We start from the raw sequence: 22,752 nt of genomic DNA, 5'->3' as shown, positions 1-22,752 counted from the left end.
GATTATCGATATTCGTATAACTTGGGTATTCATAATGTCTTGCTAGAGGCCACTTATGACTTGTGGGCTGAAATAGGGATTTCGGGCCTACTGCCAACGTTATATGAACCTGCAGGGTCGCACACTAAGAACAAGCCCAAAACAGTTATGGGTTGTATAAGGCCAATGAAATCAAGTGATTAATTATTATATATATAGATATAATTCATAATATATATATATATATATAATAAGTGTTTTCCTTACGATATTATCTTTTGAAGATAATAATAATAATTAATATATATGTGTAATTATCAAAAAGAGTTTTTGATAGACATGAACTCAAAAGAGTTATCAAAAAACGTAGTGTTTGCATATGATTGCAAAACACATTTTTGAGTAAACACTAGATGTCCTATTTTCCTATAAATAGACTCTTAAAGATAGGGTTTTGAGTTATGTGTTTTTTGAAATAAACATAAGACATAATCAGTAAATTTGAAATTGCTTTGTGAAGCAATAGTGCTAGCACACAAGCACTAGTTTTGGCTAAGGTCTGTTTGTGTGGATACTCGTGGAGGACGCGTTCTTTTGGAGGCGTTTCTGATCCGAGGCCAGGTATCACCAATGTGAACCGCCTCCTTCCTTCCTACATTGCTGTTTGAATTCGACATACAACTAAGTATTTATTATGTTATTAATCTATTAATTCGAATTACATGGATCTTGGTTTGGGTTTTAGATAAATTTTTGAAATTCCGCTGCGTTATGAACCTAGAAGACCCAACACTTTGTCCGGCCCGAATGCCCGTCTCCGCTTTAGTTTAGCTTCACGTTAGCGGTTTATTCAACAGGTTTGGAGCAGAACAAAACTTCTGTTCCCTGGGACAACTTATGCGATTGAATTTCGCCTCATGTATTTCTTCAGCGCAGTAAGAAGGATTAATGCAAGCCTTGAAGTTTCGTGAATTGGGGCAAGCACTTGTTGGGCATAGTATATAGTTAAACAAGGAGTGGAGGGCGAAAAGCTGCAGAGGCTGTGGTGCATGTTGCGCCCCCTAAAATTGAGTACAATCCCACGTTTCCCCTTAACAAACGTAACGAAACAAAACCAAACGTTTCACCTTTTTAGCGATTTAAGCCAAACGTTTACAAACGTTACGAAAAAAACAAAACGTATAAAATGTTACGAAACAAATCCAAACATTTCACCTTTATAGCAATTTAAGCCAAACGTTTATAAACGTTACGAAAGAAATCCAAGCGTTTCACCTTTTTAGCAATTTAAGCCAAACATTTACAAACAATCCGAAACAAATCCAAGCGTTTTACCTTTTTAGTAATTTAAGCCAAACGTTTACAAACGTTAAAAAACAAATCCAAGCGTTTCACTTTTTTAGCAATTTAAGCCAAACGTTTACAAACGTTACGAAACAGATCCAAACGTTTCACCTTATTAGAGACTTAAGCCGAACGTTTAGTAACATTACGAAACAAAACCAAACGTTTCACCTTTTTAGCAATTTAAGCCAAACGTTTACAAACGTTACGAAATAAATCCAAACGTGTCCCCATTTTAGCGATTTAAGCCAAACGTTTAAAACGTTACGAAACAAATCCAAACGTAACGAAACATAAACCAAGCGTTTTTGCAATTTAAGCCAAAACATTACTAAAAAACAGCCATTTAGCGACGGATTTTTCCGTCGCTAAATGGCTAAATTCCGTCGCTAAATTAGCGACGGATTAGCGATGGACGACGTCCGTCGCTAAATATCTGGTCGCCAATTTTGCAGCGAAGGAATGAATTTTTTTTGCGACGGATTTTGCGACGGATTTAAATCCGTCGCTAATTTTTAAAAATAAAAAAAATTATTTTTTAAATAAAATCGTAAAATGAAATATTATTTAAACGGTCAACCACCGTCACACACCCACCGGCTATACAACACACACCCGCACTGACCCACAAATATCGCAAATTTTTCAACTTCCCAATAGGTCACCCATCCTTTACATTACTCCCATCCACTCCTCTTTAATTTAGCGACGGATGTGAAATTACGTCGCTAAATGTATTACTTGTAGCAACGGATTACAAAATCCGTCGCTAAATCCGTCGCAAAAATTGATTTTAGCGACGGATTTGAAATTCGTCGCTAATATCCGTCGCAAATCGACTGTTTTCTAGTAGTGAATGTTTACAAACGTAACAAAATAAATCCAAGCGTTTCACCTTTTTAGCAATTTAACCCAAATATTTACAAACTTTATGAAACAAATCCAAGAATTTCACCTTTTGAGCAATATAAGCCAAACATTTACAATCATTACGAAACAAATCGAAACATTTCACCCTTTTCAGCGATTTAAGCCAAACGTTTACAAATGGTACAAAACAAAACCAAACGTTTCACCTTTTTAGCGATTTAAGCCAAACGTTTACAAACACTACAAAACAAATCCAAACATTTCACCGTTTTAGCAATGCAAGCCAAACGTTACAAACGTTACAAAACAAATCCAAGCGTTTCAACTTTTTCGCAATTTAAGCCAAACATTTACAAACGTTACGAAACAAATCCAAGGGTTTCACCTTTTTAGCAATTTAAGCCAAACGTTTACAAACGTTACGAAAAAAATCCAAATGTTTCACCTTTTTGGCGGTTTAAGCCAAACGTTTACCAACTTTACAAAACAAATCCAAACGTTTCCCCTTTTTAGCGATTTAAGCCAAACGTTTACAAACGTTACGAAACAAATCCAAGAATTTCACCTTTTTAGCAATTTAAGCCAAACGTTTACAAACGTTACGAAACAATCCAAGCGTTTCACCTTTTTAGCAATTTAAGCCAAAAGTTTACAAACGTTACGAAACAAAACCAAGCGTTTCACCTTTTTAGCAATTTAAGCCAAACGTTTACAAACATTACTAAACAAATCCAAGCGTTTCACCTTTTTAGCAATTTAAGCCAAAAGTTTACAAACGTTACGAAACAATCCCAAGCGTTTCACCTTTTTAGCGATTTAAGCCAAACGTTTACAAATGTTACGAAACAAAACCAAACGTTTAAAACGTTAAGCCAAACATATGCATACATATGAAACAAATCCAAACGTTTCACATTTTTTGCGATTTAAGCCAAACGTTTACAAAGGTTTTGAAACAAATCCAAATTTTTCACCTTTTTAGTAATTTAATTCAAACGTTTACAAACGTTACGAAACAAAACCAAACCTTTCATTTTTTTAGCAATTTAAGCCAAACGTTTACAAACATTACGAAACAAATCCAAACGTTTCTCCATTTTAGCGATTTAAGACAACCTTTGCAAATGTTACGAAACAAATCCAAACGTTTCCCCTTTTTAGCGATATATGCCAAACGTTTAGAAACTTTACGAAACAATTCCAAACGTTTCACCTTTTTAGCCATTGAAACCAAACGTTTACAAACGTTACGAAACAAATCCAAATGTTTCCCATTTTTAGCAATTTAAGCCAAACGTTTACAAACGTTACAAAACAAAAACAAAGTGATTCACCTTTTTAGCAATTTTAGTCAAACGTTTACAAACGTAACGAAATAAATCCAAGCGTTGCACCATTTTAGCAATTTAAGCGAGACGTTTACAAACATTACGAAATAAAACCAAACGTTTAAAACATTACGAAACAAATCCAAACGTTTCACATTTTTAGCGATTTAAGCCAAACGTTTACAAACATTACGAAACAAAACCAAGCATTTCACCTTTTTAGCAATTTAAACCAAACGTTTACAAACGTTACGAAACAAATCCAAGTTTTTCACCTATTTAGCAATTTAAGCCAAACGTTTACAAAAGTTACGAAAACAATCCACGTGTTTCATATTTTTAGCAATTTAAGCCAAACATTTACAAACGTTAAGCAACAAATCCAAGCGTTTTACCTTTTTAGCAATTTAAGTGAAACGTATGCAAACGCATGAAACAAATCCAAACGTTTCACATTTTTTAGGATTTAAGCCAAACGTTTACAAAGCTTATTAAACAAATCCAAAATTTTCACCTTTTTAGCAATTTAAGCCAAACGTTTACAAACGTTACGAAAAAAATCCAAACGTTTCACCTTTTTAGAGATTGAAGCCGAACGTTTACACACGTTATGAAAGAAAACCAAACGTGTCACTTTTTTTAGCAATTTAAGCCAAACATTTACATACGTTACAAAACAAATCCAAACGTTTCCCCGTTTTAGCGATTTAAGCCAAACAAACTTTACGAAACAAATCTAAATGTTTCACCTTTTTAGCGATTTATGCCAAACGTTTATAAAGGTTATGAAACAATTCCAAACGTTTACAAACGTTACAAAACAAATCCAAACGTTTCACATTTTTAGCAATTTAAGCCAAACGTTTACAAACGTTACGAAACAAAAACCAAGCGTTTTCCCTTTTTAGCAATTTAAGCCAAACATTTACAAACGTAATGAAACAAATCCAAGCGTTTCAACATTTTAGCAATTTAAGCCAAACGTTTAGAAAGGTTATGAAACAAATCCAAACGTTTCACCTTTGTAGCGATTTATGCCAAATATATACAAACGTTACGAAACAATTTCAAACGTTTCACCTTTTTAGCGATTGAAGTCAAACGTTTACAAACATAAAGAAACAAATCCAAATGTTTCACATATTTATCAATTTAAGCCAAACGTTTATAAACGTTACGAAAAAAAACCAAGTGTTTCATCTTTTTACCAATTTAAGCCAAACGTTTGCAAAAATTACGAAACAAGTCAAAACGTTTCGAAACGAATCCAAATGTTTCGAAACAAATCCAAATGTTTCGAAACATATCCAAACGTAAAACGTTATGAAGCAAATCCAAACAGTTAACCATTTAAGCGATTTAAGCCAAACGTTTACAAACGTTACGAAACAAAGCCAAAGATTTACAAACATTACGAAACAAATCCAAGCGTTTCACATTTTTAACAATGTAAACCAAACGTTTACAAACGTTACGAAACAAATCTAAGCGTTTTACCTTTTTAGCAATTTAAGCCAAACGTTTACAAATGTTACGAAACAAATTCAAGCGTTTTATCTTTTTATCAATTTAAGCCAAACGTTCACAAAAGTTAAGAAAAAAATCAACGTTTCACCTTTTTAGCGATTTAAGCCAAACTTTTACAAAGGATAAGAAGCAAATCCAAAAGTTTCGCCTTTTTAGCAATTTAAGCCAAACGTTTACAAACGTTACGAAACAAATCCAAGCATTTCACCTTTTTCGCAATTTATGCCAAACATTTACAAACATTACGAAACAAATCCAAACATTTCACTTTTTTAGCGATTTAAGCCAAACGTTTACAAATGGTACGTAACAAATCCAAACGTTTCGCCTTTTTAGCAATTTAAGCCAAACGTTTACAAACGCTACGAAAAAAATCCAAACGTTTCGCATTTTTAGCAATGTAAGCCAAATGTTAACAAACGTTACGAAACAAATCCAAGCGTTTCACCTTTTTAGCAATTTAAGCCAAACGTTTACAGACGTTACGAAAAAAATCCAAACGTTTCGCCTTTTTAGGATTTAAGCCAAACGTTTATAAAGGTTATGAAACAAATCCAAACGTTTCACCTTTGTAGCGATTTATGCCAAACATTTACAAACGTTAAGAAACAATTCCAAAAGTTTCACCTTTTTATCGATTGAAGTCAAACGTTTACAAACATAAAGAAACAAATCCAAACGTTTCTTATATTTAGCAATTTGAGCCAAACGTTTTTCAAACGTTACGAAATAAAAACCAAGTGTTTCACCTTTTTAGCAATTTAAGCCAAACGTTTACAAAAATTACGAAACAAATCCAAACGTTTCGAAACGAATCCAAATGTTTCGAAACAAATCCAAACGTTTCGAAACAAATCCAAACTTTTAAAACGTTACGAAGCAAATCCAAACATTTCAACTTTTTAGCGATTTAAGCCAAACATTTACAAATGTTACAAAATAAAGCCAAAGGTTTACAAACGTTACGAAATAAATACAAGCGCTTCACATTTTTAGCAATGTAAGACAAACGTTACGAAACAAATCGAAGCATTTCACCTTTTTAGCAATTTAAGCAAAATATTTACGAACGTTGTAAAACAAATCCAAGCGTTTCACCTTTTTATCAATTTAAGCCAAACATTTACAAAGGTTATGAAAAAAATCCAAACGTTTCCCCTTTTTAGCGATTTATGCCAAACGTTTACAAAGGTTCTGAAGAAAATCCAAAAGATTCACCTTTTTAGCAATTTAAGCCAAACGTTTACAAACGTTACGAAACAAATACAAGCGTTTAACCTTTTTAGCAATTTAATCCAAATGTTTACAAACGGTACAAAACAAATCCAAACGGTTCACCTTTTTAGCGATTTAAGCCAAACGTTTACAAACGGTACGAAATAAATCCAAATGTTTCGCCTTTTTAGCGATTTAAGCCAAACGTTTATAAACGCTACGAAACAAATCAAAACGTTTCCCCTTTTTGGCAATTTAAGCCAAACGTTTACAAACGTTACGAAACAAAACCAAGCGTTTCTCCTTTTTAGCAATTTAAGGCAAACGTTTACAAACGGTATGAAGTAAATCAAAGTGTTTCACCTTTTTAGAAATTTAAGCCAAACGTTTCCAAAGGTTACGAAACAAATCCAAACATTTCACCTTTTTAGCGATTTAAGCCAAACATTTACAAACGATACGAAACAAATCCAAATAATTCACTTTTTTAGCGATTTAAGCCAAACGTTTACAAACGTTACGAAACAAATCCAAACGTTTCGCCTTTTTGACGATTTAAGCCAAACGTTACGAAACAAATCCAAACGTTTCCCCTTTTAAATGATCTAAGCCAAACGTTTACAAACTTTACGAAACAAATCCAAACGTTTCATTCTTTTTAGTGATTTAAGTCAAACGCTTACAAATGTTTCGAAATAAAACCAAACGTTTAAAACATTACGAAACAAATCCAAACGTTTCACATTTTTAGAGATTTAAGCCAAACGTTTACAAAAATTACGAAACAAAACCAAGCGTTTCACCTTTTTAGCAATTTAAGCCAAACGTTTATAAACGTTATGAAACAAATCCAAGAATTCACTTTTTTAGCAATTTAAACGAAACGTTTACAAAAGTTAAGAATCAAATCCAACCGTTTCACCTTTCTAGCAGTATAAGCCAAACGTTTACAAAAGTTAAGAAACAAATCCAAGCGTTTCCCCTTTTTAGAGATTTAATCCAAACGTTTACAAACGTTACGAAACAAATCCAAACGTTTCACCTTTTTAGCGATTTAAGCCAAACGTTTACAAACGTTACGAAACAAATCCAAACGTTTCCCCTTTTTAGCAATTCATGTCGAACGTTTACAAATGTTACGAAACAAATCCAAACGTTTCACCTTTTTAGCAATTTAAGCCGAACGTTTACAAACATACCAAAACAAATTAAAACGTTTCACCTTTTTAGCGATTTAAGCCAAATGTTTTACAAACATTACGAAACAAATCCAAACGTTTCTCCTTTTTAGTGATTTAAGCCCAACATTTTCAATCGTTACGAAACAAAACAAAACATTTAAAACGTTACGAAACAAATCCAAACGTCTCATATTTTTAGCGATTTAAGCCAAACGTTTGCAAACGTTACGAAACAAAACCAAGCGTTTCACCTTTTTAGCAATTTAAGCGAAACGTAAACAAACGTTAAGAAACAAATCCAAGCGTTTCACCTTTTTAGCAATTTAAGCCAAATGTTACGAAACAAATCCAAGCGTTTCTCCTTTTTAGCAATTTAAGCCAAACATTTACAAACATCACGAAACAATGCCAAAGGTTTACATACGTTACGAAACAAATCCAAGCGTTTCATATTTTAAGCAATGTAAGCCAAACCTTTACAAACGTTGCGAAACAAATCCAAGCGTTTCACCTTTTTAGCAATTTAAGCCAAACGTTTACAAACGTTACGAAACAAATCCAAGCGTTTCACCTTTTTAGCAATTTAATCCAAACGTTTACAAACGATACGAAACAAATCCAAACGGTTGAGCTTTTTAGCGATTTAATCCAAACGTTTACAAACAGTACGAAACAAATCCAAACATTTCGCCTTTTTAGCGATTTAAGCCAAATGTTTATAAACGCTACGAAACAAATCAAAACATTTCCCCTTTTTAGCAATTTAAGCCAAACATTTATAAACGTTACGAAACAAATCCAAGCGTTTCTCCTTTTTAGCAATTTAAGCCAAATGTTTACAAACGTTACGAAATAAATCAAAGCGTTTCACCTTTTTAGCGATTTAAGCCAAACATTTCCAAAGCTTACGAAACAAATCCAAACGTTTCACCTTTTTAGCGATTTAAGCCAAACGTTTACAAACGATACGAAACAAATCCAAACTATTCACTTTTTTAGCGATTTAAGCCAAACGTTTACAAACGTTACGAAACAAATCCAAACATTTCACCTTTTTGACGATTTAAGCCAAATGTTTACAAACATTACGAAACAAATCCAAACGTTTCACCTTTTAAATGATTTAAGCCAAACGTTTTCAAAACGTTGCGAAACAAATCCAAACGTTTCACCTTTTTAGTGATTTAAGCCAAACGTTTACAAACGTTACGAAATAAAACCAAACGTTTAAAACATTATGAAACAAATCCAAACGTTTCACATTTTTAGCGATTTAAGCCAAACGTTTACAAGCATTACGAAACAAAACCAAGCGTTTCACCTTTTTAGCAATTTAAACCATACGTTTACAAACGTAAAGAAAGAAATCCAAACGTTTTACATTTTTAGCAATTTAAGCCAAATGTATGCAAACGTATGAAACAAATCGAAACGTTTAACCTTTTTTGCGATTTAAGCCGAACGTTTACAAAGGTTATGAAACAAATCCAAATTTTTTACCTATTTTGCAATTTAAGCCAAACGTTTACAATCGTTGGGAAATAAATCCAAGCGTTTCACCTTTTTAGCAATTTAATCCAAATGTTTACAAACGGTACGAAAGAAATCCAAACGTTTAGCCTTTTTAGCGATTTAAGCCAAACGTTTATAAACGCTGCGAAACAAATCAAAACGTTTTACCTTTTTAGCAATTTAAGCCAAACGTTTACAAACGTTACGAAACAAATCCAAGCGTTTCTCCTTTTTAGCAATTTAAGCCAAACATTTACAAACGTTACGAAATAAATCAAAGCGTTTCACCTTTTTAGCAATTTAAGCCAAACGATTCCAAAGGTTACGAAACAAATCCAAATATTTCACCTTTTTAGCGATTTAAGCCAAAAATTTACAAACGATACGAAATAAATCCAAATAATTCAATTTTTTAGCGATTTAAGCCAAACGTTTACAAACGTTACGAAACAAATCCAAACGTTTCGCCTTTTTGACGATTTAAACCAAACGTTTACAAACGTTACGAAACAAATCCAAACGTTTCCCCTTTTCAATGATCTAAGCCAAACGTTTACAAACTTTACAAAACAAATCCAAACGTTTCACCTTTTTATTTATTTAAGCAAAACGCTTACAAACGTTACGAAATAAAACGAAACGTTTAAAACACTGCGAAACAAATTCAAACGTTTCACATTTTTAGCAATTTAAGCCAAACGTTTACAAACATTACGAAACAAAACTAAGCGTTTCACCTTTTTAGCAATTTAAGCCAAACGTTTACAAGCAATTTAACAAAAGTTAAGAAACAAATCCAATCGTTTAAGCTTTTTAGCAGTTTAAGCCAAACGTTTACAAAAGTTATGAAACAAATCCAAATATTTCCCCTTTTTAGCGATTTAAGCCAAACGTTTACAAACATTACGAAACAAATCCAAACGTTCCACTTTTTTAGCGATTTAAGTCAAACATTTACAAACATTACGAAACAAATCCAAACGTTTCACCTTTTTAGCAATTCAAGCCGAACGTTTACAAACGTTACGAAACAAATCCGAACGTTTCACCTTTTTAGCAATTTAAGCCGAACGTTTACAAACGTAACAAAACAAATTAAAACGTTTCACCTTTTTAGCGATTTAAGCCAAATGTTTTACAAACATTACGAAACAAATCCAAACGTTTCTCCTTTTTTAGCTATTTAAGCCAAACGTTTGCAAACGTTACGAAACAAAACCAAGTGTTTCACCTTTTTAGCAATTTAAGCCAAACGTAAACAAACATTATGAAACAAATCCAAGCGTTTTACCTTTTTAGCAATTTAAGCCAAACGTTTACAAACATTACGAAACAAATCCAAGCGTTTCTCCTTTTTAGCAATTTAAGCCAAACATTTACAAACGTTACGAAACAAAGCCAAAGGTTTACAAACGTCACGAAACAAATCCAAGCGTTTCACATTTTAAGCAATGTAAGCCAAACGTTTACAAACGTTAAGAAACAAATCCAAGTGTTTCACCTTTTTAGCAATTTAAGCCAAACGTTTACAAACGTTACGAAACAAATCCAAGCGCTTCACCTTTTTAGCAATTTAATTCAAACGTTTACAAACGGTACGAAACAAATCCAAACGGTTCAGCTTTTTAGCAATTTAATCCAAACGTTTACAAACAGTACGAAACAAATCCAAAAATTTCGCCTTTTTAGCGATTTAAGCCAAATGTTTATAAACGCTACGAAACAAATCAAAACGTTTCACCTTTTTAGCAATTTAAGCCAAACATTTACAAACGTTACGAAACAAATCCAAGCGTTTCGTCTTTTTAGCAATTTAAGCCAAACGTTTACAAACGTTACGAAATAAATCAAAGCGTTTCACCTTTTTAGAAATTTAAGCCAAACTTTTCCAAATCTTACGAAACAAATCCAAACGTTTCACCTTTTTAGCGATTTAAGCCAAACGTTTACAAACGATACGAAACAAATCCAAACATTTCACTTTTTTAGCGATTTAAGCCAAACGTTTACAAACGTTACGAAACAAATCCAAACATTTCGCCTTTTTGACGATTTAAGCCAAATGTTTACAAAAGTTACGAAACAAATCCAAACGTTTCACCTTTTAAATGATTTAGGCCAAACGTTTTCAAACGTTTGGAAACAAATCCAAACGTTTCCCCTTTTTAGTGATTTAAGCCAAACGTTTACAAACGTTACGAAATAAAACCAAATATTTAAAACATTATGAAACAAATCCAAACGTTTCACATTTTTAGCAATTTAAGCCAAACGTTTACAAGCATTACGAAACAAAACCAAGCGTTTCACCTTTTTAGCAATTTAAACCAAACGTTTGCAAAAGAAACAAATCCAAACGTTTCACATTTTTAGCAATTTAAGCCAAATGTATGAAAACGTATGAAACAAATCCAAACGTTTAACCTTTTTTGCGATGTAAGCCGAATGTTTACAAAGGTTATGAAACAAATCCAAATTTTTTACATTTTTTGCAATTTACGCCAAACGTTTACAAACGTTGCGAAACAAATCCAAGCGTTTTACCTTTTTAGCAATTTAAGCCAAACGTTTACAAAAGTTATAAAACAAATCCAAACGTTTACAAATGTAACAAAACAAATCCTAACGTTTCCCCTTTTTAGCGATTTAAGCCAAACGTTTCCAAAAGTAACGAAACAAATCCAAATGTTTCACCTTTTTAGCAATTTAAGCCAAACGTTTACAAACGTTACAAAACAAATCAAAACGTTTCACCTTTTTAGAGATTTAAGCCAAACGTTTTACAAACATTACGAAACAAATCCAAACGTTTCACCTTTATAGTGATTTAAGCCAAACATTTATAAATGTTATGAAACAAAACAAAACATTTAAAACGTTACGAAACAAATCCAAACGTCTCATAATTTTAGCGATTTAAGCCAAACGTTTGCAAACGTTACGAAACAAAACCAAGCGTTTCACCTTTTTAGCAATTTAATCCAAACGTAAACAACCGTTATGAAACAAATCCAAGCATTTCCCCTCTGTAGCAATATAAGCCAAACGTTTACAAATGTTATGAAACAAATCTAAGCGTGTCTCCTTTTTAGCAATTTAAGCCAAACATTTACAAACGTTACGAAATAAATCAAAGCGTTTCACCTTTTTTGCCATGTAAGCCAAACGTTTCCAAAGGTTAAGAAACAAATCCAAACGTTTTATCTTTTTAGCGATTTAAACCATATGTTTACAAACGATACGAAACAAATCCAAACGTTTCACTTTTTTAGCAATTTAAGCCAAACGTTTACAAACGTTATGAAACAAATCCAAACGTTTCACCTTTTAGACGATTTAAGCCAAGCGTTTACAAACGTTACGAAACAAATCCAAACGATTCATGTTTTAAATGATTTAAGCCAAACTGATACAGGTTGATCTACGAGGGTCGCCCGTACTGTTTTCCTGCACAAATAACAGATGTAAGCTCAAAGGACCTCAGGCTGGTTCAGCCTGGAAGCCGCTCCGATGCTTAAGTCAATAAGGGTTTTTTTTGTGAGTAAGTGAGTGTTGAAGTGTTTAAGTCTATTTTCTGCGTACCTTTCTCAACATTCTGCGGCTTCCATTTATAGTGAGTTTATGGCAGTTGTCATCTAGTAAATCGTGGGTTTGTCCCACGACTTCTGATGATGGTTAAGGCACGTTATCCGATTATCCCGGGTAGTGGAGATAAGGGAACGAAGTGGACGAGGTAAGCTTGATAGCCAATCGGGCGGAGTCTGATTAAGGCCGAGCTGGGCGATATTTGTATCACATCTGGGCGATGGTCCTTTCGGGTGCTTAGTGGGCGAGTATAGCGCTTCCTAGGCGATGCTTGGAGTTCGGATATTCTTAGGTCGGTATCAGATGTCCCCCCCCTAATGATCTCGCTTAGTCAAAGACTTGAAGCGCCAATTTTCAAAATTCAAGTTCCCGGATTTTTCGAGATTATTTGAATTTCGAACGTTTCCTTCAGCAGTTACGAATTTCAAGCGTCCTTTGGCATATAAAAGAACGCAACCTTTGGTTTTTTTTCATTAATTGATTGATTGTTTCGAGGAGTTTCCTGCAACTAGGTACTTGAGTGCCCTATTTCTGACTTGACATATAAAAGAGGTATTAGTTTCCCATTTTAATTTTTTATTCTTGCTCTCCGTTTTGTCTAATTCCTTCATCGTTGCTAATCATCTTTTCTAAACAGGCTTTCTTCGAGTTATATAGTGCCAGATTCTCTTCTTTCATCAGTAAGTGACTTAGCCCTCTTTGCTTTTCTTCTAGTGTTCTTTTTATTTTCTGTTCTAGTCTTCAGTTAGTGCTTTTAGGATGTCTTTTTCCGAGGTTTCCTCGACTACTTCTTCTCCTTCTTCTTCTTCTGGGAGCGCTTCTAGTGATTCTCCTTATCCTGCTCCCCTTGCTGTTCTGGTTGATTTGAGTTCTGATGAGGAAGGGTTGTCTCAGAAGGTGGTTCCGGATAGTGAGGAGGGCGTGCCCCTTGTGGAAGATATTGATGCGCCTTTGGGGCTTAGTAACAGAGAACCGGGAGGCGAGGTTCCTTTGGGAGGTGTTGATGATAACGAGGGCGAGTTGGGCGATGATGAGGAGGATTATGTTTTGAAAAAATGTAAAGCTTTGAAAAAACGTAAAGCGTCTTCTGGGACGTCCTCTGGTAAGAAAAAACCTTTCTCCGAGTGGCCCATCGTCCTTGGTCAAAGTGCCCTTGTATGGATTAGGGCGAGGTACGAGATTCCCTCCACCATCGGGCTCAGCATTCCTTCTGAAGGTTCGGCTGTTGACCAAGTCCTAGGCGACGACGAACAGTTGATCTTTATAGAAGATTTTGAGGCGGGCTTGAGGCTACCACTTGATGGCTTTACACAGATGGTATTTGACCATTTTAAAATCCCTTTAGGTCAACTTCATCCTAACGCCCATCGCCACCTAACGGGGATTTTCATTCGTGGGCTCCATCTAAAGAGGTCGGTTGGTTATGAAATTGTTCGGGCGATTTATTCTCTTGGGAGGAAGAAAAGTGATGAGTTCTTTTATCTACAACCAGGCCGATCTCCCTTTTGTGGCCTTCCCAATTCTTTGAAGCGGTGGAAAGGTTCCTTCGTGATTGCTAAGCAGGAAGAGGGTTGGGGCTCCATCCCCAATGTATTTTTGGAAGGGCCTAGGAAATTGGACAAGGTGAAGCTGAGCGAGGATGATCAGGAGACATTGCTTCTGCTCCGAGATGGCGAGAAGGTTCATGTGATGAAGCTTATAGATCATTATTTTGGCTGGGATCAGGGCATTGCTTCCAAGACAAGCAGGAGAGTAAGGAGTGGCAAGAAGGGGAAGAAGAAGAAGAAGAAGGATGATGATAAACAGGAAACCTCGCCTAGGAACGAGGACGAGTTTCCTGATGGGGGCGAACCACCTCTTTCTTCTCCCCTTATTATTTCTTCTATGCCCCTTAGTTCTTCTGGTACCTTGTTTGTACCATGAAGCTTTTATTTTCTTTGAATTCTGATTTTTAGTTCCTGATACTTGTTTATTTTCTTGGAATTCTCAATGCCAAATTTCAAGGAACTCCAACAGAAAGTTATGGAGGATAGAAGAGCTCGTCGAGAGAAAGAGGTGCGGGAGAAGGAAGCTCTTGCCCGAGCTGTCTCTGCGAAACTTTCCGAGGTTGGGAAGGGGCCTCAAGAGAAGGTGGGCGATGTTCCTTCAAATACTGGAGATAAACCGCCTTCTTCCCAGAAGGATGATGGCTCTGCCCCAAATCCTCCCGCTGCTTCCAGGGTGGTGCTTACTGGTTTTGCAATTAGGGAGCCTGTCCTGAGCCCTCCTTCTGCTGTTGTTCCCTCCTATACTGGTAAGGGGAAGAACAAAGTGGAGGTTCCCCTGAAGGAGAAGAAGTCCAAGTCCATTCCTCCTCCTCCTCAAGCTGTTATGACTGCTTCTTCGGGCTCGAAGATGCGGGCTCCTTCTTCTGGGGGCGAGGATGTCGCTGAGGAGGGTCCTTCCATGAAGAAGCCTCGGAAGGACGTTATGGTGACTCAGGTCGACCTTCTCCTTCAAAAATATGGGATGGAGGCAACCAGCCGTTGTCCGGCTGTTGCGGCTGACATCTTTAGGGGTTCTTGCTGCCCTTCTGATGTTGATTATTATCTAAAAAGGCCGGACGATGTGCTGATCGACGACTGTTTTACCGGCCTGCTAAGGGTGATTATTTTCCCCTTTTTCTCCCCCTCCCCTTTTTCTTTTTATTATTATTTTTTTACTTTATTTTATTTTGTTTCCAGACTGGTTTCGCCCTCCGCCAATATCGTGCAAACCGTCTGAATGACGATGATATGCAAGTCAAGCTGAAGGCGGAGTACAAGATTTTGAAGGGGAAGTATGACTCCCTTCGAGCTGAGCACGGCGGATGTGCTCCTAAGCAAAACTCTCTTCTCGCCGATGTGGATAGGTTGTCCAAAGAGAGGGAGAGTGCCGTTAAACAGCAGCAGGTGCTATCTGCTGAGGTCGCCCGCCTTAACAAGGAGAATAAGAGTTTATCGGCGGAGGTGGTGGTGAAGGGAAGTGATTATGATGAGCTGAAAAAGGAGTTTGACTCCACCGTCCTTGCTCTTACTGAGAAGGTGTCTGCTGCTGAGAAGAAGCTTTATTTGAAGCGAGGTAGGCTGGCTCGTGAGAAGGAGAGGCGTCGCCGCAATACCGCCCAGCTAGCCAACGATCTGACTGACTTTACTGAGGCCATTGTGGATACCTACTTAGAGCGTCATCCTGATGGTGACATTGACTTTTTGTACGGCTTTCCTTCTGGGGTCAACAGTGAGAGTGAGCCAGATTCCCCTGAAGACTTGTTTGTCTCCATCAAGTTTGAAAAGGGTGGAAGTGCTGCGGAGGTCGCTAAGCAGTCTGCCCAAGTGGCCAAGGGACTTGCTAAGGCTGGCGAGGAGCCACTCGTTCCTGGTTTGGGCGGTAGTCATGAGGAGAAGGACTTCGGTTTGATTATTTCTTCCGAGCGCCCTTATGCTGCTATGGAGTTATTGGATAGGCCTTTTGATTTGGATTCTATTCTTCCCGGGGCCGATCCTCTTAGTCTAGCCGACGTCCCTTCTCCTACCCGGTCTGGCAACATTGTTGTCATTGCTTCTTCTGTTGGGCGGAGTTCGCAGGAAGGATTATCTGACCCCGCTGCTTCCGAAGTGGTTAAGGGAGCTGTCCCTGAGAAGATTGAGGATGTGAAGCTTTAGGAGCCCCTCCCTTCCCCTTCTCTGTTTTTTTGTTATGTACTTTGTACATTTGTATATTTTCTTTTGTTAGGAATTTTATTTTTCCCTTGTAATTTTTGTGGGGCGTATTTTACCCTTTTTTTAATATACATCTTTTTTGCATCCTTTATATTTGAGATGGCTAGTTTTTGTGTTTTCTTTATTTTGGGCGGTATATATTTTGACCATGTGTTTTCCTTTTTGGGAATGAACTCGTCAGTTCTCCTCTTTGGAAATATTTTAAATAAACAGTAATTATGGTAAAGAGACGATATCTGTGGAAATTCCTTGTCCGAGCAAGGGTAAATTAAAATACTTGCAGAAATTCAAATACAATACCGTGATGAAATATCACTTGTAGAAAATGAAACACAATACTGTGATAAAATATCACATGGAGGAATTGAAATACAATATTGAAACGAAACATCACTTGACTAATCATGTTAATTCTTGAGGAATAACTAATCATGTCAGATGGTGACCCATTATCGCTAAATTTTCCTTAAGTTGTTGGCGTTCCATGTCCTTGGTATGATTCTTCCCATGGAGTTCGTGAGCTTGAATGTTCCTTCCTTAATGACCTCGCTGATGGTGTAAGGTCCTTCCCAGTTTGGTTGCATTTTTCCGCTTCCTGCCTCTCCTTTTTTGACTTCGGTCTTCCGCATGACGAGGTCGCCTAGTTTGAATTTTCTTTTCTTGACATGGCTATTGAAATGTTTGGCCATCTTTTGTCTATAGGCTTCCATCCTGATATCTGATCTGTTGATTTTTTCAATCAAGAGATCCAGATTGTTCTTGAGCTCTTCTTCGTTTTCTTCTAGGTTTAGCTGGTTTTCCTCTGTCCTTGGTGTAGGTGCGCCGATCTCTGCAGGAATTACAGCCTCCGTTCCATAAGCTAGGGCGAATGGAGTTTCGCCCGTTGATTCCCTAGGGGTGGTACGGTAGTTCCATAGGACGCTGTAGAGTTCTTCTACCCATCTTCCTTTGTATTCGTCTAATCTTCTTTTTAGTCCGGCCAGTAGAATACTGTTGGCCACTTTGATTTGCCCATTTGATTGTGGATGGTAATCCGAGGTGAACCTCAAATCGATTTGATATTCGGCACAGAACTTTCTGAATTTTGCTGAGTCGAATTGCCTGCCATTGTCTGTGATTAGCACCTTCGGTATTCCAAACCTGCACAAGATAGATCTAAAGAAAAAGTTAGTTATGCGTTGTTGGGTGATTTTTGCCAGTGGTTCTGCTTCTATCCACTTAGTGAAGTGGTCGATTGCCACTACTAGGAACTTCCGCTGTCCTGTGGCCAAAGGGAGGTCCTAGGATATCCATACCCCACTGGGCGAAGGGCCATGCACTGCCGATCGGTTTCATTTCTGAAGCTTGCTTTCTTGGTATCAGAGCATGTTGCTGGCAAGGCCAGCATCCTCTTACTAGCGTTGTTGCTTGTTCTTTCATTGTGGGCCAATAATAGCCTTGTAACAGGGCTTTCCTGACCAGCGTTGATGCTCCATCATGTGCTCCGCAGGTCCCCTCATGTAATTCTTTCATGATGTACTCTCCTTCTTGTTTGTTCACACACCTTAGCCAGGGATGGGTGAATGACCGTTTGTACAGCTGGCCATTGTATATTCCGAACTTTGATGATAGTATCACTATTCTTTTGGCTTCCATTCTGTCCTCAGGGAGTATTCCATTAGCTAAATATGCTGTGAGGGGAGTCATCCAGGTTTCTTCTCCTTCTACCATCAGTACTTCGCCTTCTTCAATTTCTTCTTGGAAGCTAGGCTGTCATTTGATTTCATGAGGGTTGTTTTTCATTGAATCGTAATTCTTTGTTGCTGCCCACTTCGCCAATTCGTCTGATCTTCCATTCATTGCTCTAGGTATTTGCTGTAACGACCAAGATCGCCCATTATTGACCAAGAAGGTTTTGGCTTGCTTGACGTATTTCTTCAGTGTAGCTTCTTTTACCTCGAAGTTCCCTGAGACTTGGTTCACGACCAGTTGTGAATCGCTATAGTACTGGGCTTCGGAGATATTGAGTTCCTCGCACAATTGCAACCCTGTTATCAGCGCCTCATATTCCGCAACATTGTTGGAAGCTGGAAATTCGAGTCTTGCTGAGTATTCCATTTGGACTCTCCCTGGTCCTTTGAGCACGACACCGATACCCGCTCCTTCTCCGCAAACTTCTCCGTTGACGTGTATCTCCCAGGGAGTTGTTTTGTTCTCCATGGGTTCCTTGAATGTTAATTCTGCAAAGAAGTCGGCTAGTGCTTGAGCCTTCAATTCTTTCCGAGCTTCATAGATAACGCCCAAGCTTCCTATTTTGACAGCCCATTCTGCTATGCGTCCACTTGTCTCTGCCTTCTGGAGGACTTTTCGTAATGGTTGGTCGGTCCGTACAATGACTTGGTGTCCTTCGAAGTAATGTCGGAGCTTGATGGTGGCGGTGTATACACATAGCGCCAGCTTTTCCAACTTTGGGTATCTTAGCTCTGCATCTCTGAGCACTTTGCTAATGTAGTAGATCGGGTATTGTTCTCCTTCTTTTTCCGATACCAATACTCCTGCTATTGTTTCGTCAGAGCAAGAGATATATAAATATAACACGTCGCCCGGATCGGGTCTCGCCAAGAGTGGGGGTGACGAGAGGAAGCTTTTCAATTCCTCGAACGCCTGTTGGCATTCTGCTGTCCATGTGAAGTTCTTGATCTGCTTCAGGGTTTTGAAGAAAGGCAAGCATCGTTTCGCCGAGCAAGACATGAATCGACCTAGGGCCGTGATCCGGCCGTTGAGTTTCTAGACTTCGTGTATGCTCCGGGGTGGTGCCATTTTCAGGACTGCTTCAATTTTATCTGGGTTGGCTTCAATCCCACGCTGGGAGACCATGTATCCCAAGAATTTGCCTGCTGGTACTCCAAATACACACTTCTCCGGATTTAGCTTTAATTGGTATCTTTTCAGCGTTTCTAAGACTACCTTCACATCCGCTGGATGGTCTTCAGTCCTGACGCTCTTAATAATCATGTCATCCACATAAACTTCCATGTCTTTTCCGATCTGATCTCTGAATATGAAGTTCACCAACCGCTTATATGTGGCTCCTGCGTTTTTTAGGCCGAATGGCATCATCTTGTAAAAAAATAACCCCTGGTCCGTTACGAAAGCCGTTTTTTCCTGGTCTTCTGATGCCATGGGTATTTGATGGTATCCTGCTTTGGCGTCCAGGAACGCATATAGGGCGTGGCCCGCCGTGGAGTCCACTAATTGATCGATGCTTGGCAATGGAAAGCTGTCTTTAGGACATGCCTTGTTTAGATCTGTGAAGTCTACACACATTCGATAAGTGCCGTTAGACTTTTTCACCATTACCACGTTGGCCACCCATTTTGGGTAATATGCATCTTTGATCACGTTTGCTTCCTTCAACTTGGCGATTTCTTCTGCGATGGCTAGCTGTTTTTCGGGTGAGTGTCTTCTTTTCTTTTGTACCACGGGCTTTGAGTCGGCCGCTATGTTTAACCGATGGCATATGACATCCGGGTTTACTCCGATCAGTTCGTCTGTTGTCCAGGCAAAGGAGTCTCCCAGTGCTCTGAGATTTTCTATCAGAGATCGCTTGATCCCTTCCTCCAGCTCGTCTCCGACCACTATCTCTTTTCCTGGGGATAGTTCTATCTTCGTAGTTTGCCCATAATGTTCTGCCTTCTCTGTCTTTTCTGGAGGTTCCATCGTTAACACCGGCAAAGTAACGTGAACCTTTTTGAGAGCCGTAAAGTATGCCTCTCTTGCTGATTTTTGACATCCTCTGACTTCCGCATCGCCTTCCCTGGTCGGGATTTTCAACAGTAAGTACCTCACGCAAATGGATGCGCACATGTCGTGTAGTAGTGGCCTTCCCAGAATTGCGTTGTAGGCGAAGTCCATATTGACTACCATGAATTCCGCTCGGATTTCTTTATAGATCTCTCCATCCCCCAGTTGGATGCTTATCTCTAATGATCCTTCCACTTGTACAGATTTGCCTCCGAGTCCTACCAATGGAGTGGATACTCGTGTCAAACTTTCCTTCTTTAGTCCGATCCTTCCAAACACCTCCATCGTGATCATGTTAACCGAACTTCCCGTGTCTACGAGCATCCGAGATACTTCAAAATTGTTTAGTCGCCCCTTGACAACCAGGGCGTCTTCGTGGGGGAGTGATAAGCCATGGCTATCACCTTCTGAAAAAGATACGCTTCCAAACTTCTTTGCTTCTGGTGCACTTGGGCTGACAGAATAGACCGTCCTAGCCGCTTTCTTTCTTGTGGTGTTGCTGTCTCCTCCGGTTGATCCGCCCATTATTACGTTGACCACGCCTGCTGGGTCCGGCCTAGGTCTTCTGGTGGTCTCTTCTTTTCGTTCTTTCTTTCTTTCTTCTGCCATTTCCCTGGTTTCGGCGTCCCTTTTCACGAACTGGGAAAGGGAGCCTCTTTCTATTAATTTCTCTATTTCTTCCTTCAGGTGCCAGCATTCATCTGTGGTGTGGCCGTTATCTCTGTGGAATTCACAGTATTTGCTGTTGTCCCTCTTGCTGGCTGATGCGGCATTCATTTTTCTTGGCCACCTGACCTTCTCCCGGTTGTCTTTCACCCAAAATAATACATTGGTTCTGGTTGTGTTTAGGGGGGTGTATCGCCTGTCCTCGTCCGTTTTTCTCTTATTTCTGAAACGGTCGCTACCCTTTTCCCCGAACCTTTTTCCTATGGGCGATCTATCCCTATTCCTTCTTTCTGAGAATGTTCGTTCTTCCGTCCGTCCGTGCCGGTTCTCTATCTCTCTCTGTCCGTCATCCACTCGGATTTGTGTATGTGCGATGGTCATCAGCGTAGTAAACTATTTTGGTGATTTAGCCAGCAACTCTTTTCTCAGGTCTGAATTAGTGGTCCCGTTGAGTAATGCTGTATAGGCGATCTCCTGACTCAGTTCTTCTATCTGCATCGCCTCCTTGTTGAACCTTTCTACATATTTCCTGAGTGTCTCTCCGTCTCTTTGCATGATGGCTAGCAGGTCCGTGGACAACTTCTTTTGAGGGATGCATGCTACGAATCTGGCCTGAAATAACCCTGAGAATTGCTTGAATGTTTGTATCGAGCCCGGCTTCAAGCTTTGGTACCATTCCTGTGCCAGACCTTTTAGGGTAGTGGGAAAAAGTTTGCACAATACATGATCCAGGTTTCTCTGAACATTGATTACTGCTTGGAATTTATGCACATGGCTCTTGGGGCAACCGGTCCCATCATAAGATTCCAAATTCGGAGGATATTTGAATTTAGCAGGGAACTCGTGAGAGATGATGAAATCTGCAAGGGGTGAATCACTCCGAAGGGAGATATCTACGTCTTCGCATCTTATCCCGAGCCTGCTCATGACCTGACGTACTTTTTCCTCCAGACGTTCTTCTCTATCCTTGGGAGCGTGTTGTTCTTCCATCCACCGTTCCTCGTCCGGGATTGTTATGGGGGCGTTTTGTTTCTGGGTAGAGTTGTCCGGCGTCTTTTCTAGTCCGAGCGGTTCCTTTCCCTTATCTAAGGATGACGTCGACTTCTCTGCGGATAATTTTGTTGATTCGGGCTCTTGCGATTGCAGCGATACTGTCTTTTTGATGTCTTTGAGTAAACTGGTGATCTCCAGGAAAGCTTTGAACATCGCCTGACTGCTGATTGGCTCTTCATTTGGCGTTCCGGTAATTGGAGGTGCCGTCTGCCTTATCGCCTGAGAATCACTGGTTTCTCCTTCTTCACTGCCTGGGGGAAACAGATTTAGGGCCGGCGGTTCTGTTTCCCTGTCTCCTCTGTTGGTGGCTGGTGGGATATCATCTCCTGGGGGATCCATTCTGGAAAAGCAAACTCTGAAAAATAAGGAACGACGAAACTAATAAGTTCCACGTTCACCGCACCAAATGATACAGGTCGATCTACGAGGGTTTCCCGTACTGTTTTCCTGCACAAATAACAGATGTAAGCTCAAAGGACCTCAGGCTGGTTCAGCCTGGAAGCCGGTCCGATGCTTAAGTCAATAAGGGTTTTTTTTGTGAGTAAGTGAGTGTTGAAGTGTTTAAGTCTATTTTCTGCGTACCTTTCTCAACATTATGCGGCTTCCTTTGATAGTGAGTTTATGGCAGTTGTCATCTAGTAAATCGTGGGTTTGTCCCACGACTTCTGATGATGGTTAAGACACGTTCTCCGATTATCCCGGGTAGTGGAGATAAGGGAACGAAGTGGACGAGGTAAGCTTGACAGCCAATCGGGCGGAGTCTGATTAAGGCCGAGCTGGGCGATATTTGTATCACATCTGGGCGATGGTCCTTTCGGGTGCTTAGTGGGCGAGTATAGCGTTTCCTAGGCGATGCATGGAGTTCGGATATTCTTAGGTCGGTATCACAAACGTTTACAAACGTTACGAAACAAATCCAAACGTTTCACCTTTTTAGCGATTTAAGCCAAACGTTTGCAAACGTTACGAAAT

General features: G+C 38.8%; 2 protein-coding genes across 2 annotated transcripts; both read right to left on the bottom strand.

Moving 5' to 3' along the window:
• Nucleotides 1-16,733: 16,733 nt before the first annotated feature.
• Nucleotides 16,734-17,988, bottom strand: LOC126656976 (uncharacterized). The gene is made up of 2 exons (XM_050351602.1): nt 17,579-17,988; nt 16,734-17,418 (listed from the first exon to the last, which is right to left on the bottom strand). The coding sequence occupies exons 1-2, from the start codon at nt 17,986-17,988 to the stop codon at nt 16,734-16,736; spliced, it is 1,095 nt and encodes a 364-aa protein (XP_050207559.1).
• A 3,132-nt stretch (nt 17,989-21,120) lies between these two features.
• On the bottom strand, nt 21,121-22,119 carry LOC126656975 (uncharacterized). Its single transcript, XM_050351601.1, has one exon. It carries the CDS (start codon nt 22,117-22,119, stop codon nt 21,121-21,123), a length of 999 nt encoding a protein of 332 aa, XP_050207558.1.
• Nucleotides 22,120-22,752: the final 633 nt, after the last annotated feature.

Source organism: Mercurialis annua, linkage group LG7 (genome assembly GCF_937616625.2).
Source record: "Mercurialis annua linkage group LG7, ddMerAnnu1.2, whole genome shotgun sequence".
NCBI lineage: Eukaryota > Viridiplantae > Streptophyta > Magnoliopsida > Malpighiales > Euphorbiaceae > Mercurialis > Mercurialis annua.
Note: the sequence above shows the minus strand (reverse complement) of the source record. Positions and strands in the feature narration are given on the sequence as shown.

Coding starts and splice junctions, on each gene's coding strand:
- LOC126656976 (XM_050351602.1), bottom strand. CDS start 17,988: ATGGTAGAAGGAGAAGAAACCTGGATGACTCCCCTCACAGCATATTTA. Junction 17,419..17,578: donor AGTGCATGGCCCTTCGCCCA/GTGGGGTATGGA, acceptor TATCTTGTGCAG/GTTTGGAATACCGAAGGTGC.
- LOC126656975 (XM_050351601.1), bottom strand. CDS start 22,119: ATGGATCCCCCAGGAGATGATATCCCACCAGCCACCAACAGAGGAGAC.